The sequence below is a fragment of the Equus przewalskii genome, chromosome 3 (genome assembly GCF_037783145.1).
Source record: "Equus przewalskii isolate Varuska chromosome 3, EquPr2, whole genome shotgun sequence".
NCBI classification, from domain to species: Eukaryota; Metazoa; Chordata; class Mammalia; order Perissodactyla; family Equidae; genus Equus; species Equus przewalskii.
Genome location: NC_091833.1, coordinates 79,720,143 through 79,738,513, shown reverse-complemented (window position 1 = coordinate 79,738,513; position 18,371 = coordinate 79,720,143). Strand labels below are relative to the sequence as shown.

General features: G+C 40.3%; 1 protein-coding gene across 11 annotated transcripts in view; it reads left to right on the top strand.

Moving 5' to 3' along the window:
• The window catches only part of SPATA18 (spermatogenesis associated 18), a 55,572-nt gene that overhangs the window by 21,069 nt on the left and 16,132 nt on the right, over positions 1-18,371 (top strand). For 6 of the 11 annotated variants that reach the window (XR_011538750.1, XR_011538751.1, XR_011538749.1 and 3 more), the window contains 3 exons: positions 4,545-4,650; positions 4,781-4,896; positions 6,540-6,652. Coding sequence is in view for 2 of the 11 variants with exons in the window: in XM_070614949.1 (XP_070471050.1) it covers positions 4,545-4,650; positions 4,781-4,896; positions 6,540-6,652 (335 nt within the window). In the remaining 9 variants the exon portion in view is untranslated. Of the gene's footprint in view, positions 1-4,544; positions 4,651-4,780; positions 4,897-6,539; positions 6,653-17,031; positions 17,128-18,371 lie in introns of all 11 variants that reach the window. The other 5 variants (XR_544271.2, XR_011538748.1, XR_011538747.1 and 2 more) reach the window with 1 other exon arrangement.

Below are 18,371 nucleotides of genomic sequence, written 5' to 3'. Positions count from 1 at the left end.
TTTGCACCTGGCTGCCACTCTTTCCATCTGCTGAAGGCTTGCAAAGCCACACCTCCAACCCCTACCTCTCTTCTGAGATCCAGATTATTTTCCAACTGCTTGTGGTAAAGCATCACGATTGAGAGCTCGACTGCAGTGCCAGAAGCTTCAGGAATGGGTTTGGTTTCCAACCTAACCACTGTCTCTTCAAGATCTTCGTTTTCGTCATTGGTGAATTTGAAATGGTGGCTGGTATCCAGTTTGTAGGGTTGTTTTGAGGATTAAATGAAGCAGTGTATTTAAAGCTCTTAGCACAGTGTCAGCCTGGCATAAAGCAGCTGCTCAATAATTGTTAGGTACATCTCTATCTGAAGGTCCTGCAGAACCCCTAAACTGCTCAAAAACGGTATTCTCCCTCTCACACCTCTTCCCTGTTCCCAAACCTTCTGATTTCCTCTTGAAATAATGCTAGAATCAGTGGGACCTTGGCTGACACAGATGTTATTTGGGGCTGCCAAGGGGACCCTTGGCATCTCCACAGCCCTCAGCATCTCTCACCCAGATGATTACAACTGCCTACCTTCCCACCAGACTTGCTCTCTAATGCAAACTCTATCTGGTCGGCTCCTGCCAGAGTGATTTCTGTAAAATGCAAAGCAAATCTGACCATGTCCTACCCATCCTCCTCTACGTGCCCCATTAAATCTTTCAGTGATGGGATAAAGCCCAGATCTCTTCATGTGGCAAATAAAGTCCTTCATTTCTTCGTGTCTGGATCCCACATTCCACTTCGCCCGTAACATGCCTTGCTGCTTCTTGCCTTGGTACCTGCTGTTCCTCCTCTTGGAATGTCCTTCCCTCTTTCCTCTCACCCCTCACTGGAGCATGTTTTGCTCCTTCTACAGCTCACTATCCACCTAGGGCACCTAATAAACTCTAAGGTAATCATTTACCCCCCGTACGTTTCCCCTTCACCAGCCCACTTCCCCAGCTGGCGAGCTCGTTGACAGCAGGCAACTTTTGACATTTTTTAAAATGTAGCTTTGTTTCCTGAGCTGCCAAGCCCAAGGCCTTACAAATAATAGGACCTCAGTGATTTACGAATGCACACACTTTGGGAGTCTGTGCTTTGGAATTAGGAGACAGTATAATCAGTTTACATCTTTGCTCTATTGATCTTGTGTGAGTGGTTGTTTGGAAGAATAATGTGACTCCATTGCAACTTGATTACGTTGTGCAATCCTTTGTGTTAGAAGTTGCAGCATGTTGTGACATGTCTTGGGAACAGGAACTGTCTGACATAGTATAGTTTCTTCTGTTATTTAAGTTGTGTGTACAAACTCATTTCACAAACGTTCCTTTGCGCACCTACTTTGTACCAGGCCCTGGGCAAGGCATAGCAGCATAGAGCAATAATACTACAATAACACTCTAATTATGTACCTCCTTTACTCTGCACCTAAGTTAGCTCATGAGATCAACCACCTTTTAAATATGAGTAAACAAAGGCTCATATTTAAAATGTCTTTTCTAAAGGAATATAGCCAGTAAGTGGAGAATCAGATTTGAACGAAGGTCTGCCTTATTCCTAAGCCCACTTCTACTTTCAATACCGTATACCACCTTGTGGGTACCAATTGTTGGACACCTTCTGTCTCTGAGGTGCTGGATATGCATTATTTTGATTTGATTTTCCTAACATTCTGCAAGGCATTATCCCCATTTTCCTGGAGAGGAAATGGGCTCAGAGAGGTTGAGTGCCTGTGCAGGATCACACAGAACTGTGGCAGGAGGCAGAGTTGAGATATTCACTCAGGTTGGCTTGCCTCCCAAGCCCTTTCTCTGTCCACTTAGCATACGGCGTGATCTAGCCAGAGGGCAAAAGTCTGTAAGAGGGGAATTGAAGTTCCCTGTGGTAAGTGCAGGAGTAAAACAGCAAGGGCAAGGAGCTGCTGGTTCAAAGAGGAAGAAATGGAGATAGCTGTTCAGGCTGTGGGTTCCAAATGTTCTGATCATGCCAATATTATGCTAAGTCATTCGTTCATTTGTTTGTTCATTCATTCGTCAAATACTGTTTGGCCCTTCAATTTGCTATGGATGTTAGTGGCAATTGATATAAACATGAGCAAGATAGTCATTTTTTAAAAGAATTCATGATTTTTTAGGGGGAAGGGGATAGACAGATGAGACAGAAAAACATGGCTGCAACAGAAATAAGTACTGCAACAGAGCTAGTCACCGGGTACTGTTTACCAGGCATGGGAGGTAAATCAGCAGCTCCTCTAGGTCATGAGTAGTCCGTTCCATCCAAGCTCCTCACCAGGCTTGCACAGCCCTCCAGGATCTGTCCTGCCAGCCTCTCTGACCATTTGAACTTCTGCCACGTGCACCAAGGTTGTCAAACTCCTTCCTGCCATAGGGCCTTTGCCCTTGCTGTTCCCACAGTCTGGCGTGCTCTCTCTCCAGTGCTCTACATCCAGGACTTAGATCAAACATGTCCTGCTCAGAGAGGCCTTCCCTGACTGCCCTCCCCATTCACTCTTTGTCACATCATCCAGTCTTCCATCTATTCCAGCACTACTTGCCATCTACAAGTCAGTATAGTTTATTTTTTTATTTGTATTTTTTTTGAGGAAGATTAGCCCTGAGCTAACTGCTGCCGATCCTCCTGTTTGCCGAGGAGGAATGGCCCTCAGCTAACATCCGTGCCCATCTTCCTCTGCTTTATATGTGGGATGCCTGCCACAGCATGCGGTGCCATGTCCGCACCCAGGATCCGAACCGGTGAACCCCAGGCCGCCGAAGTGGAACGTGCATGCTTAACCACTGCGCCACTGGGTAGGCCCGAGTCAGTAGTTTAGTGGTTAACAGCGTGGGCTCTGAGCCAAGCTACTTGGGTTCCAATCTCAGTTCTGACATTTTTCTAGCTAAATAAATGTGGGCAAATTATTTAACCTTTCTGTATCTCAGTTCTCTCATCTGAAAATGGGAATGGTAACAATGGTACTCCTGTCTCACAGTGTACTATTGGGGATTAACTGAGTTACGTATGTAAAGCATTAATAGTGTCTGGCATGTAGGAAGTGTGTAATAAGTATGAAGTGAGTGAATCGTCTCATTTTTTCATCCATCCAATACATATTGAGTTTGAATATTTAGAGACTATCGAATTATTTTGATTTAATTTTCCTAACACTCTGCAAGGCATTTTTCCTGCAGAAGAAATGGACTCAGAGAGGTTGAGTGCCTGTGCAGGTTCACACAGAACTGTGATAAGCCATTTCCCTTGTTGACACAGATATGCATTTTACGTGTAAACTTTTGCCCAGAGGTCATCCAAACTTCATCTCTTCATTCTAATTTCTATCCTCCTTGAACCCCACTTTCTGTCTCGGTTTTCATAGTGACCAGGAGGCATCCATGGCTAGTGCCTTATTATGGCTTGAAATGACACGTAAATCTATGCATTTTTCCACTCACATGATTTGTTTGTTGCTTGTAGTTGTGTTCCTTCCTTTAGAGTTAGAATCAATTAGAGGTTTGGCTAATGAGGAAATGGTAAAAGCTCACCAAACAGATGATGAAAGCAGAATACTAGATAGAAGGCCCACCTCTTTGCTTCTTCATGTTCTGTTCTTGTTGCGTAGAATATTCTGTAACCACTTGAACCAACCACTCCTTTCCCCATTTTGCCTAATTGCTTCTCTACCTGGATTTCCCTTCCTCTTAGAAGACTTCCCTGACTTTCTGAGACAGTGGGCTCTTGAGTAGACCTTGTCCTCACCCCTCTATAAGACTTATTATTCCCCTGCAGGGTACCTGTCTGCTTTCCTGTCTCCCCTACTAGTCTGCATTGCCATCTGGCCTGGGCCATCATTTTTGTCTTATTCTCCATTGTATCCTCAACCAAGCAATAACTTCTTACTACTAATAATTAGTGTTCTTTATGTACATATTGAACTCAGATAGAGGACAAGAACCAATAAAGCAGGTAAATTGGGAGATGGTGATTTGTATTGTGTTACAAAAGATCTATTCACTTTATTAGGATTTTTTGCAGGGTTCCTTTGAGTAGGGAGTCAGGGTTATTGCTATTAAAACAACCCCAAATCTCAGTAGCTTAACACACACAAACTTTCTTGATTTTATCATAGTTCAATGCAAGTATTCAGTTAAGAGCCTTCCAAATCCTATGGCTTCACCATCCTTTATGCCCTTGGAGTCCTCTGCTGGGTCCTCTGCATTTTCTGGTAGATGGGGAAAGATAAAGAAGAGACTCACTCAAGAGGTTTTTCTTCTGGGTCACACCTGGAAGTGGCATACATCACTTTCCATCCTGGGGACCAGAACTCAGTTATGTGGCTGCACAAACTGCTAGGGAAGCTGGGGAAAGTGGTCTAGCTGTGTGCCCAGGAGGAAAGGGAAGTATGTTTTGGTGAATACACAGCAGTCTCTGCCCCCATCCCAGAGCCAGAAGGCCGTCATATAAAGTGAGGCCCCTGTCTACCTGCAGTGGGTCCCAGAATAAAGGAATTGCACTGATGTCTACTGTTTTGGCTTTGCAGACAAACTCATGTGATCAAAATCTAAATCAATGCCTTGAACTCATTGAACAAGTTGCCAAAGTGCAGGGACAACTCTTTGGGATCCTCACGACCACAGCCCAGGAAGGTAAGAGTGGCCTGTGCTTTCCCACCACCTCTCCCTCCTTTTCTGCCTTTTCTCTCTCTTTCTCTGTGCTCCCCGCCTGAGCTGGTGTGGCTGGATTTCTCTTGCTGACCTGACTTGTGGATTCTTCTAGGAGGACATTACGATGGTGTGGAAATAATCAAATCGCGCCTTTTGCCTTGGCTGGAGGCCTCATTTACTGCTGCTTCCCTGGGAAAACCTGTTGACAGCAGGGTCCCCTCTCTACAGGTAAGGATGCTAAAGGATCACCCTTGGCTTTCAGCACCCTGATCAGGCTCTGGGCACTGAAACATAAGTAAGATATGGTTTTTACCTAGTGAGGGGCTCAACTCTGCCTGGGGAATTGGGACAAAGCTATAAAGGTGAGTTTCTATTTACAGTAATATGCAGCATAATGGATTGAGTTTTTTCTTGAGACAGACCTACATTCAAATCTCAGCTTTGCCTACTTACTAGTGGTGTGACTTCAGGCAAATCAACGAGCCTTTGTTTCCTCAGCTATAAAAAGGACCCCATGGGGGCCTGGCCCAGCGGCCCAGTGGTTAAGTTTGCACGCTCTGCTTCTGTGGCCTGGGGTTTGCCGGTTCAGATCCCAGGTGTGGACCTACGCATTGCTTGTTGAGCCATGCTGTGGCAGGTGTCCCACATATAAAGCAGGGGAAGATGGGCACGGATGTTAGTTCAGGACCAGTCTTCCTCGGCAAAAAGAGGAGGATTGGCAGCAGATGTTAGCTCAGGGCTAATCTTCCTCAAAAAAAAAAAAGGACCTGAGGATGGTCTAATCTGGGACATTGCTTGCCCACACTGGGCATTAAATAGCAACTTTTAAATGACAAATGTCACCCAGACAGTTAGGGTACCGCAGGGGCTCAGAAGAGAAAGAGATCATCAAATGGGGGAAAGCTTGGTATTCTGAAATATTGAAATTAATTGGAAACTTCCAAGATAAGAAAAAAAACTCAATTCTGGTAGACTGACAAAGAGTCTTATAATTTGTGGTTGATGTCGGTGGTTTCCATGGAACAGTGTCAGTGTTTTAACATTTGAAGACTAGACTGGAAAGAGAACATATACCTTGCTTTAGGCCTTGGCATCCTTATATCTGACTAAGCAAAGCATTGGTAACCTTGATTTTAAATGTTTACATAGATTTACATAAATTCCTTTCTAAAATTAAAGCATTTAGAGCAGGCTGTCCTAAGGAAGAGGGCCTTATCACATAGTGGCTGAAGGGTTCCTACTTGGAGACACTGGACAGAATTCTAGTCTATCTTGTATGGTCCTGGGTGGGTTGTCTAACCTGTATATCTCAGTTTCCCCATTTGTTGAATGGGGACAGTGCTTTTACTGACTTAATAAGATTGTGAGAATTAAATGTGATAAGCATGTGAAACAGCTTGCATGTGGTGAGTACTCTATAGATTCAGTTGTCATTAAGCAGATTTTTCCCTGGGGATTTATGTATGCTTCTTAGATTTTTACCCCCTGTGAGTGTTCTAGATATAGAGATATAGGATGATATTTCAATGTCTTTTTAAAAAATTGAGGTATAATTTACCTACAGTGAAATCTATAGGTTGAGGAATTTTGACAAAGGCACATATCTGTGTAACTTATACCCTATTTTGACATAAAACATTTCCATCATTTCAGAGCTACTTCCCTGTCACCTCCCTCCGCCCTCAGGGCAGCCACTCTCCTGGTTTTCATTGTGCTAGATTAATTTTGCCTGCACTAGAACTTTATGTAATTGGAACCATACATTACGTGCTCTTTTATGCTTGCCTTCTTTTGCTCAGCATAATGTTTTTGCAATCTGTCCATGTTGTTTCATGTATTCAGACTAGTTTTTGATTTGTGTATCATTCCAGGACACGTTTGATAAGGAGAGACAGAAAGAGTCTGGTGTTCGGGAGCGGGACATACAACAATTAGACTTTGAGTTGAACTCAACTCGTAATCAACTCAACCAGGTTCAAGACGAGTAAGAGGAATGCAAGTTATCTTTTTCCAAAAAGAATTGCTTGTTCTTAATTTAATTTTTAAGCTTGAAAAGAGAATAATGGCTCGTAAAAGTGTAGACACTTACAAATAAGTAATATGGGTGTGTGTGTGTGTGTCGGGAGTCAGTGTCTCTGAATTTGGGGACAGGATATCTAGATTATGTTATCATCCCTAAGACCCTGATGCTCTCAGCTCCATTCCTGGAGCCCCCACTTCTCCATAGAACCATTATCAGCCCATATTTATAAGTAGGGGAAAATTGTTACATGGAAATCTATCTTTTTGGAGGAAAATAAAAGATGCCGAAGGGGAAGGGTTAAAGGGGGTGAAAGAACAGGTAAAGAGAAACATGAAGATAAAGAGAGTGAAAGTAAGATGAAGCGGGCTGCATTTGTCTGTCAGTTGTAGTCATTTAGGGGTATATTTGCGTGACTGAGAGAGCAGACCCTTTTAAGAATGAACAATTCAAGATTTTGGAATAACTATTAGATACAAAAATGTATTTTAAAAAGTTAAGCAATGCCAGGCAGCAACAGATATCAGATGTCTGCTATGTGCAAAGCCAGGCTGGCAAGCTTAGGGAATCACTGAAAGAAAATTGCAAACTTCGCATTTGTACTTGAGAAGATAGACAAATGTGTATGAAGCTGCACTCAACACACCTGACAAAAATCCATCAAGAAGGCGTTTCTCCTACCACCGCATTGCTCCACTGCTGACATGTACAGGACAGCACGGAATTCTTTTTTCACTAGTTAAGACGTGTGATGGAATAGGGTGTGGCATTCTGCCCTTTTCTCTGATGAGCTTTCCTTCTAAGGAAAACATCTTGACTGATTTAGCTTTGCTTGATTAAGAAAGTAATGCAAATTTCCTTCTCAAAATGCACACACAGATAAAAGTATAATGATGGAAATCACCTCTTATCTTCTCCCTGTTAACATTTTGAAATATTTTGCCCCAGACGTTTTTCTTGGTGTGTGCTTGCACGCATACACATAGTTACCTCCACACACCCCCATCTTGAATGAGCAGTTTTATAGCTGCCGAAGTCAAAATTTACAAAAGTAATGTGCAAAAAGCATAATTCCTCTGAATTTATGCAACTTAAATTTCAACAAATGTCAGCTGATTTGGAGTGGAGTGAGGAGAATCCTTAAATTTGTCACTTTTTTTTCTGGTTTATTGTAGTCCCTTTTGTGTAAATACTCAGTTAATTCCAAGTTCAGACTTCTGTGAGGGGCTGCGTTTGCCCTCTCGAGGGGTCTCATTGCTCCCCCTTCCTTACGTTGGTATCTAGGGGCGGAGGGATGCTTGCATGCTCTCCTGGTCCTGGAGGAGAGGGGCTTTGGGTCTTGCACTGCCCTCTGGGTTCGTGCTGCCTTGTTTCCACCCGGGGAACTAGAGTCTTGTGCTGAGGAGTGCTAAGTTGTGACTTGTCTGGTTTCCTGGGGCACTGGCTGCCACTGCTGCTGATGGCCAGGCTCCTCCATTTGCCTCTAGTTGTGAGCAGGGCTTTGAGATTTTGCTGGTTCTTAACTTTTATCAGCACCAGTAGGAGCCAGGAATTCCTATCTCCCTCTCTTATCACTCTGGCTCTGTAGTTTCCTATAAGGAGCACCATGGGATAAGAAGAGACTATGACTGCATGATTTTTTTTTTTAAAGTTAATTTTTATTGAGTTTATGATAGTTTACAATCTTGTGAAATTTCAGTTGTACATTGTTGTTTGTCAGTTGTGTTGTAGGTGCACCCCTTTGCCCTTTGTGCCCACCCGCAACCCCACCTTTCCCCTGGTAGCCTCTAATCTGTTCTCTTTGTCTACATTTTTAAATTCCTCATATGAGTGGAGTCATACAGAGATTGTCCTTCTTTGTCTGGCTTATTTCACTTAACATAATTCCCTCAAGCTCCATCCATGTTGTTGTGAATGGGATGATTTTATTCTTTTTTATGGCTGAGTAGTATTCCAGTATATATATACCATATCTTCTTTATCCAATCATTGGTTGATGGGCACTTAGGTTGCTTCCACATCTTGGCTATTGTAAATAAGGCTGCAATGAACATAGGGGTGCATGGGAGTTTTGGAATTACTGACCTTCAAGCTCTTTGGATAGATACCCAGTAGTGGGTGGGTCATATGGTATTTCTATATTTAATTTTTTGAGAAATCTCCATACTGTTTTCCATAGTGGCTGTACCAGTTTGCATTCCCACCAGCAGTATATGAGGGTTCCTTTTTCTCCACAACCTCTGCAACATTTGTTACTTTTTGTTTTGGTTATTTTTGCCATTCTAATGGGTGCAAGGTGATATCTTAGTGTAGCCTTGATTTTCATTTCCCTGATGATCAGCGATGATGAGCATCTTTTCATGTGTCTATTGGCCATCCGTATATCTTCTTTGGAGAAATGTCTATTTATGTCTCCTGCCCCTTTTTTGATCGGGTTGTTTGATTTTTTTGTTGTTGAGTTGTGTGAGTTCTTTATATATTATGGAGATTAACCCTTTGTTGGATATATGACTTGCAAATATTTTTTTCCCAATTAGTGGGTTGTTTTTTATTTCAATTCTGTTTTCCCTTGCCTTGAAGAAGCTCTTTAGTCTGATGAAGTCCCATTTGTTTATTCTTTCGATTTTTTCCTTTGTCTGAGAAGACATGGTGTCCAAAAAGATCCTTTTAATACTGATGTCAAAGAGTGTACTGCCTATATTTTCTTCTAGAAGTCTGATGGTTTCAGGTCTTACCTTTAGGTCTTTGATCCATTTAGAGTTTATTTTTGTGAATGGTGAAAAAGAATGGTCAATTTTCATTCTTTTACATGTGGCTTTCCAGTTTTTCCAGCACCATTTGTTGAAGAGACTTTCTTTTCTCTATTGTATGCCCTCAGTTCCTTTGTTGAAGATTAGCTGTCCACAGATGTGTGGTTTTATTTCTGGGCTTTCAATTATGTTCCATTGATCTGTGCACTTGTTTTTGTACCAGTACCATGCTGTTTTGATTACTGTAGCTTTGTAGTATGTTTGAAGTCAGGGATTGTGATGCCTCCCGTTTTGTTCTTTTTTCTCAGGATTGCTTTAGCAATTCGGGGTCTTTTGTTGCCCCACATGAATTTGAGGATTCTTTGTTCTATTTCTGTAAAGAATGTCATTGGGATTCTGATTGGGATAGCGTTGAATCTGTAGATTGCTTTAGGTAGTATGGACATTTTAACCGTGTTTATTTTTCCAATCCATGTACATGGAATGTCTTTCCATCTCTTTATGTCATCATCCATTTCTTTCAGAAAAGCCTTGTAGTTTTCATTGTATAGGTCTTTCACTTCCTTAGTTAAATTTACCCTGAGGTATTTTTTTGTTGTTGTTGTGATTGTGAATGGTATTGTGTTCTTGAGTTCTTTTTCTGTTAGTTCATTATTAGAGTATAGAAATGCTACTGATTTATGTAAGTTGGTTTTATACCCTGCCACTTTGCTGTAGTTGTTGGTTATTTCTAACAGTTTTCCAATGGATTCTTTGGGGTTTTCTATATATAAGATCATGTCGTCTGCAAACTGCAAGAGTTTCACTTCTTCCCTCCCTTTTGGATTCCTTTTATTCCTTTCTCTTGCCTAACTGCTTTGGCCAAAACCTCCAGTACTACGTTGAATAAGAGTGGTGATAGAGGGCATCCTTGTCTCGTTCCTGTTTTCAGGGGGGTGGCGCTCAGTTTTTGCCCATTGAGTATGATGTTGGCTGTGGGTTTGTTATATGTGGCCTTTATTATGTTGAGGTAATTTCCTTCTATCCCAATTTTGTTCAGAATTTTTATCATAAATGGCTGTTGGATCTTGTCAAATGCTTTCTCTGCATCTATTGAGATGATCATGTGGTTTTTACTCCTCAGTTTGTTGATGTGGTGTATGACATTGATTGATTTGCAGATGTTGAACCATCCTTGTGTCCCCGGTATGAATCCCACTTGATCATGATGTATGATCCTTTTGATGTATTGCTGAATTTGAGTTGTGAAAATTTTATTGAGAATTTTTGCATCTATGTTCGTCAGTGATATTGGCCTGTAGTTCTCCTTTTTTGTGCTGTCCTTGTCAGGCTTTGGTATCAGTGTGATGTTGGCTTCGCAGAATGTGTTAGGAAGTGTTCCATCCTCTCTAATTTTTTGGAATAGCTTGAAAAGTATAGGTATTAAATCCTCTTTGAAAGTTTTGTAGAATTCCTGAGGAAAGCCATCTGGTCCTGGGGTTTTATTCTTTGGGATGCTTTTGATTGCTGTTTCAATCTCCTTCCTTGTGACTGGTCTGTTCAGATTGTCTGCTTATTCTTGACTTAGCTTTGGGAGATTGTAAGAGTCTAAGAATTTATCCATTTCCTCTAGGTTATCCATTTTGTTGGCATATAGTTTTTTTGTACTATTCTGTTATAATCCGTTGTATTTCTGTGGAGTCTGTTGTTATTTCTCCTCTTTCATTTCTGATTTTGTTTATTTGAGCTTTCTCTTTTTCTTTGTAAGTCTGGCTAGGGGTTTATCAATTTTATTTATCTTCTCAAAGAACCAGCTCTTTGTTTCATTGATGCTTTCTACTACCTTTTTTGTTTCAATAGCATTCATTTCTGCTCTATTTTTACTATTTCTCTCCTTCTGCTGACTTTGGGCTTTGTTTGTTCTTCTTTCTCTAATTCAGTTAGGTGTAGTTTAAGATTGCTGATTTGGGATTTTTCTTGTTTGTTAAGGTGTGCTTCTATTGCGATGAATTTGCCCCTTAATACAGCTTTTGCTATATCCCATATGAGTTGTTATGGCATGTTATCGTTTTCATTTGTCTCCAGATATTTTCCAATTTCTTCTTTAATTCCTTCAATGACCCATTGCTTGTTCAATAGCATATTGTTTAGTTTCCAAATCTTTGTCCCTTTCTCAGCTTTTTTCTTGTAATTAATTTCTAGATTTATAGCATTATGATTAGAGAAGATGCTTGTTATTATTTAAATTTCTTAAAATTTATAGAAGCTTGCCTTGTTTCCCAACATATGGTCTATCCTTGAGAATGTTCCATGTGCACTTGAGAAGAATGTGTATTCTGCTGTTTTTGGATGAAGTGTGCTATATATGTTTATTAAGTCCAACTGTTTTAGCTTTTCATTTAATTCCACTGTTTCCTTGTTGATTTTCTGTCTGGATGATCTGTCCAATGATATGAGTGGGGTGTTGAGGTTCCCTACTATTATTGTCTTATTTTCGATATCTTCCTTTAGGTTTTCTAATAGTTGCTTAACAAAGTTTGGTGCTCCTGTGTTGGGTGCATAGATATTTATAAGCATTATTTCTTCTTGATGTAGTGTCCCTTTGCTCATTATATCCTGACCCTCTATGTCTCTCTTTACCTGTCTTATCTTGAAATCTACTTTGTCTGATATAAATATTGTGACACCTGCTTTCTTTTGTTTGCCATTAGCTTGGATTATTGTCTTCCATGCCTTCACTCTGAGCCTGTACTTGTCACTGGAGCTGAGGTGTGTTTCCTGGAGGCAACAGATTGTTGGATCTTGTTCTTTAATCCATCTTGCCACTCTGTGTCTTTTTATTAGACAGTTCAATCCGTTTACATTGAGGGTGATTATTGATGCATGAGGGCTTAATGCTGTCATTCTGTCATTTGTTTTCTGGTTTTCCTGGATTTCCTTTGTTTCTCGTCCTGTGTGTTTTGGCCTACCCATTGACTTCTGCAGTTTCTTGTGCTGCGTTTCTTAGCTTTTTCCTTATTTATTTTTTTGTGTCTCTGTTTTGTTTTTTAGTTTAGTGTCTACCCTGATGTTTGTATTCAGAATCTCATGCATAACATAGTCCATTTTCTGATGGCCTCTTATTTCCTTAGCCTAAACTGATTTAGTCCCTTTCCTCCTCCCCTCCTAAGTTATTCTTGTCATCTCTTATTCCAACTTGTGTTGTGAGTTTGTGGTTAAAGTGACAAGATTGTCTTTGTTTTTGGTGTTTTCCTTCCCTTTATCCTAATGCTATAGCTGTATATTTGCTATCCTATTCTGATTCTATCTGTCTCCTTACTCTGTGTATTGTGACCCCTTTCTCCCTTTTTTTCTTTTTTCAGGTATGAGAGCCTTCTTGAGGATTTCTTGTAGAGGAGGTCTTGTGGCTACGAAGTCCCTTAGCTTTTGTTTGTCTGGGAAAGATTTAATTTCTCCCTCATATCTGAAGGATATTTTTGCTGGATAGAGTATTCTTGGCTGAAGATTTTTATCTTTTAAAGTTTTGAATATGTCATTCCAATCTCTACTAACTTGTAAGGTTTCTGCAGAGAAATCCATTGAAAGTCTGATAGGGGTTCCTTTGTAGGTTATTTTCTTCTACCTTGCTGCCCTGAGTATTCTTTCTTTGTCATTCACTTTTGCCAGTTTTACTACTATATGCCTTGCCGTACCTCTTTTTACATTGGCATATCTAGGAGACCTGAAAGCTTCCTCCACATACATTTCTCTCTCATTCCCTATATTTGGGAAGTTCTCTCCTATTATTTCTTTGAGCATGCTTTCTGCTCCATTCTCCTTTTCTTTGCCCTCGGGGATACCTATAATTCTCATATTGCATTTCCTCATTGAGTCGGCTATTTCTTGGAGATTTTCTTCATTTCTTTTTAGTCTTAGTTCTCTCTCTTCCTCTGGCTGGAGCCATTCAACCTATCTTGGATTGTGCTGATTTGCTCCTCTATGGCGTTCACACGGGCATTCAGGGAATCCATATTATGTTTTATTTCTTCCATTGTATTTTTCATCTCTAGCATTTCTGATTGATTATCCTTTATAGTTTCAATCTCTTTTGTGAAGTAACTCCAGAACTCGTTGACTTGTTTCTCTATATTTTCCTTTACCTCACTGAGTTTTTTGATGATAGCTATTCTGAATTAATTGTCATTTAGTTTACTTATTTCTGAGTCCTCAGGACATAATTCTGGGTGCTTGTTTTCCCTCTGGTCTGGAGATTTGATGGACTGATGGATGCTGGAAGATGGACGGGTCTTCCCCATTGTGATAGGTTGCAGTTACAACCTGTCATCACTAGGAGGGGGTTGAGAGCTGCATATTCTGAGGCCTCTGCCTTCAGCCAAGATGACGCAGCGCAGCACAGGTTGTGACAGGGGGTGCTGTCTCTTGCGTGCAGACCCGGGATTCCCAATCAGCTCTTGTTATCTGCTTTCCTGGGGTCTTGGCTTGATGAGGTCACCCCATATGAAAACTTTCGCCCCGTTAGAGGGCTTCCATCTGGGCTGCAAGGGCCCTGAGGAGTCCTGGGTGATCCTGCTGATGCATGGCCCCTCCCTGACTCCTTCCCTTGAAGAGCCTCCTGCAGCATCAATCCCAGTCTCTAGGGGAGGGAGCGAAGTTCTCTCTTACGCCATTCTAGCTCCTCTGAGGGGGGCTCCAGCCTCTCCACCCTCTGTCGTTTGGCTGCTGTGGGTCTCCGAGGATTCCTGTGCTATTAGGATTTTTTTTGTTGGAATATCGTTGCTCCTTTTTGTTGTATGTTGGAGAGGAGAGACTCCTGGGCACGCTCACTCCACCATGATGCTGATGTCTCTCCCATGACTGCATGCTTTTAAAAAACATTTTATTTGGAAATTATTTCAAACATAGAAAATTTGCAAGAATAGTACTCAAAACACCCATACAACCTTTCATTTACCTTTTGCCCTGTTTTCTTTACCATTTGTGTGTGCAGTCTCTGTCTTTACACACACTGCCCCCCCCCCCCCCCACATTTGAAAGTTGCACACAGGGAAGTGCTTGCTGCTTTACCCTGGATTTCCTAGAGTTTTGTTTTTAACCCACCTGTGATTCTTATTCTATTTTTTATTCAAGGCATCACAGATAACGGAGGCTGTTCCTCACTTTCTATGGTAGTCAGCTCTCCTCTCCTTACCCTGCCTACTTGTCTCTAAGGCCAGGGTGCTACCTGTTGTGGAATAGGTGGCCCATCCAGGAAGCTTCACAATGTCTAACCTGGTGGAGACTGGTTTGTTGTGACTCATTTCCAAAGGTGAAAACTCCAGTGCAGTGCTGAATGGGGACAGGTCTGCCCAGGTTTGATGAACCCTAGACGAGGGAAGACCACTAGATTTTACGCCTGGACTCTGGTTGGGAATCTCACCTGTCCTCATTTCTATATCCAATCTATTAGACTATCCTGTTAAATCTATCTCCTAAACATCTCTTACACTGGTCCCTTTCTTCTATTCTTCTACCATTGCCCTTGATACCTGTTGCCTCAACCAGTTGCCTTCCAACTGGCTACTCTGCTTTCATTCTTGTGCTTTCATTCTCTGCTACAATCCATTTTCCACACAGCAAATATTCAAAGCCACCCTCCTGCTTAAAAGCTGTTAGTAACCTCCTTTTACACTTTGGAGAAAATTCTGAACTCCTTCTCAGGGCTCTCACAGCCCTCCCTCTTCTCATACCAGGCTCCCCTCATCTAGTCTACTGTCTACTTCCTCACCGTAAGGCTTTGCTTTTTCAGAAAAATGGAAATCTTCCACTGGCTTTTTGCATGGCTGGCTCTTTATTATGCTTGAGGTCTCAGCTTAAATGTGACATCTCAGAGTCTGTGACCACCATACATTGAAAGATCTTTCTTCTCTTCCTTCTTTAATTCTCTTTCACAATGATCTAGGAATAGCACTTACCTCAATTTGGAATTTTAAAAAATTTGTTTGCATGTTTATAATCCACTAGACTGGAAGCTCCAAGGGGTCACTGTCTTGTATCATTATTTTGACCTGTTGTGTCCCCAGCACCCAGCATCATGGCTGGCACATAGTAAGTTCTCAATAATTTGCTTAATGAATGAATACATCTGTAACAAAAAATTTAAATATGTTAACCTGCTTAAAACAAATGCTTGGCACATGAATGTACCTCCCTTTCTTCTCTCTGTATGTCACCCATGGGCGCCAAATTAGCACATATGTTTGCTTATATGTATATGTGCTCACTTATATATGCCATGTCTTGAGAGAGAAAAAAACTACTTTATCCTTGTTCATACTCTCCTTCCTTTCTTGGTTCTATTTTCTTCTTTTAATTTTCTACAATTTCTCTTGATAAAAATGTTCATTTTTCCCAAATATGCTTCTTAAAACTATAGCATATTCACATTTGAGTTAAATCTCAGCAATTCCCTTTCAACCACTGGTAGCCTTATGTGAAGTTATTGATACTTTGGATTTGTGTTAGATTTTAGATGTTTAGTTTATTCATTCTTCTTTTTTTTTTAATATTTACTATGTGACAAGCATTGTTTTAGGCACTTGGGATAAAGAGATGAATAACACAAAGTCCTTTTCCTCAAGTAGTTCCCAGTGTGTTTGTAATGAGATCATAAATGTGACCTAAGCATTGGAGGAGCTCAGGAGAGGGGGAGACAAACTTTGCTTGAGAGAGTAAGCCACGGCACTTGGAGTGGCCCTCGAAGGGAGAGGAAGACGGGTGTGAGTTTAGATAGTGGTGGCCCTCTCTTAACCTCAGGACCACTATGATGAAAGAGCCTGGATGTTCCAGGAAAGTAGGGTCAGAGAAGACAAGAAACCTTTGCCAACCCATGATCCCTCACTGTACTAGAACATCTTAATTGGGAACCATTGGTTTTCATCTAATGTCATCCATCACACTCCCATTTCTTTTTAAATTTTGATAGACCTAAAGAAATTATTATTTGTCTACAATGAAGAGAGTCCTTGAAACTAATAATGACTGAGTTATGTTGAAAACTCAGGAAAATCATGCTCCATAAGTGGTGGAAGTGAGAGGCAGGAAGACATGAAATACTTGGTAGTCAAGTGTTACTGTGGAGGACTTCATGGGTGGGCAAATAATTTTTTTTTCATATTTAGGAAGTCTGGGAAAATTAAGTCAAATGCAGCTCTATAGTGCAAAGTAATGAGAATAGGTGTTAGTATAGTACAGAAAAATGGAGATTTTATAGAGAGGGGCAACGTGGGGATTTGGTGTAATCAGAGCAGTTGAATTAGGAGAGTGAGAAGAAGGAATTCAACAAATTCCATTGTCCTTTACATTCTAATTTTCATAATTATTACATAGTCTTGTAGGAATTGTAGCTCTGTTATTTCTTTTTGTTTGACATTGAGAAAGGATCCTAGCATGTTTTTGCATACAAGTGCACCATAATATTTGCAATATCATCTGATTGAATGCAGATGTCTTATAATTTGATCTTGTTTAAGTTGAATTTATATCATATGCCAAAATTTCCCAAGAGAACCTATGCCTTGATTTAGAAAGTCTGCCAATTTTGGAAAATCTGTCTTTAGTTACTGATTTCTCTTACAGTCTGGGTGCAACTGAAAAGACTCTTGAAGAAACCAAGAACAGATCGGCCATATCCCTTTTGGCTGCAGAGGAGGAAATAAATCAGCTAAAAAAGCAGTAAGAAAAAAATGACAGGATTATTGCAGCCTGCTGATTAATCTTTGAATTTAGCTTTTTTGGTGCTCCATTACAATATGAAAGAATCTGTTTACAATCGAAAAGGAAAGGCAGCAATATTTTTATTAATGTTTTATGTATTTTTCTTACTACAAAAACATTACCTATCTACCATAGACGATTTTCAAAGTACAACATAGCATAAAGGATCCTAAAAACCCTTTCATAATTCTAGAGCCAGTTACTATTACCATTTGCTATTTCTTCCAATTAAACATTAAAAGTAGAGTTAAGACTATAAAATAAGCATAAGTATGCAAGTTTGGACCCTATTTTTTCACTTAATGTTGTTTTTCTTTATTACTAAGAAAAAATACTGCATAACTCAGTTTTAAATAGGTGCATCACATTCCATCATTTGGATATTTTCCTAATATTGAATATTTACTTTGATACTAATTTCCAACATTGGAAATAACATTGTGGTAATTTTTGTGGCAAATCTTAATTTAAATTTCAGATTATTCTCTAGAGATAAATTTCTAGAAGGGAATTTCTAGAAGGAAAATTTGTAGAAAATAAACACTGATCCTTTAAGGTTATATTTTCCTGAATCTTAATTTTGATTTTTTACCCAAAAAAGAGCAAATGGGAGTTGTATTAAGATACATATGTATATGAATATCTTTCTATGACCTTCGCACATGTTCCAATTGTTCTGATTTCCTCAGGAACACCCATAACTTTTAGCTTGGAGTGCTGTTCTATTTCCTACTTCTATCTCCTCTCTCATCATCATTTTCATCTGTTAGTTCCTATTTGATAAAACTTCTCACACACATTGATCATATTGCTCAGTGCTTTCCTATAGCACCGATTTTGTTCTTTACTGTTTCTAGTGCAGCTTTTAATTCTGCTATTGCATTTTTACTTTCTCCACATCCTTCTTAATCTTACCCCTACCTTTTCATCTTACACCATCATCATTTTCATCACAGCTTGTTCTCATCTTATGGCTTTTCCTCCTGTTTTATAAAGGCCATTCCTCTCTGTATCTTAATGAGGATGCCAATCTTACTGTTGAAACTTTGTTTCTGTAATACATTATTTTCACAGGTCCACACTTCCATGTAGTATTGTGGAGGTTATTCAATTTCCATGGTAGTTTTTCCCAATATTCCATCTGTTCTGAGAATTGAAAAGCTAGTGAGGATAGAAGAATATATCTTTGACCAGCTTCTTGA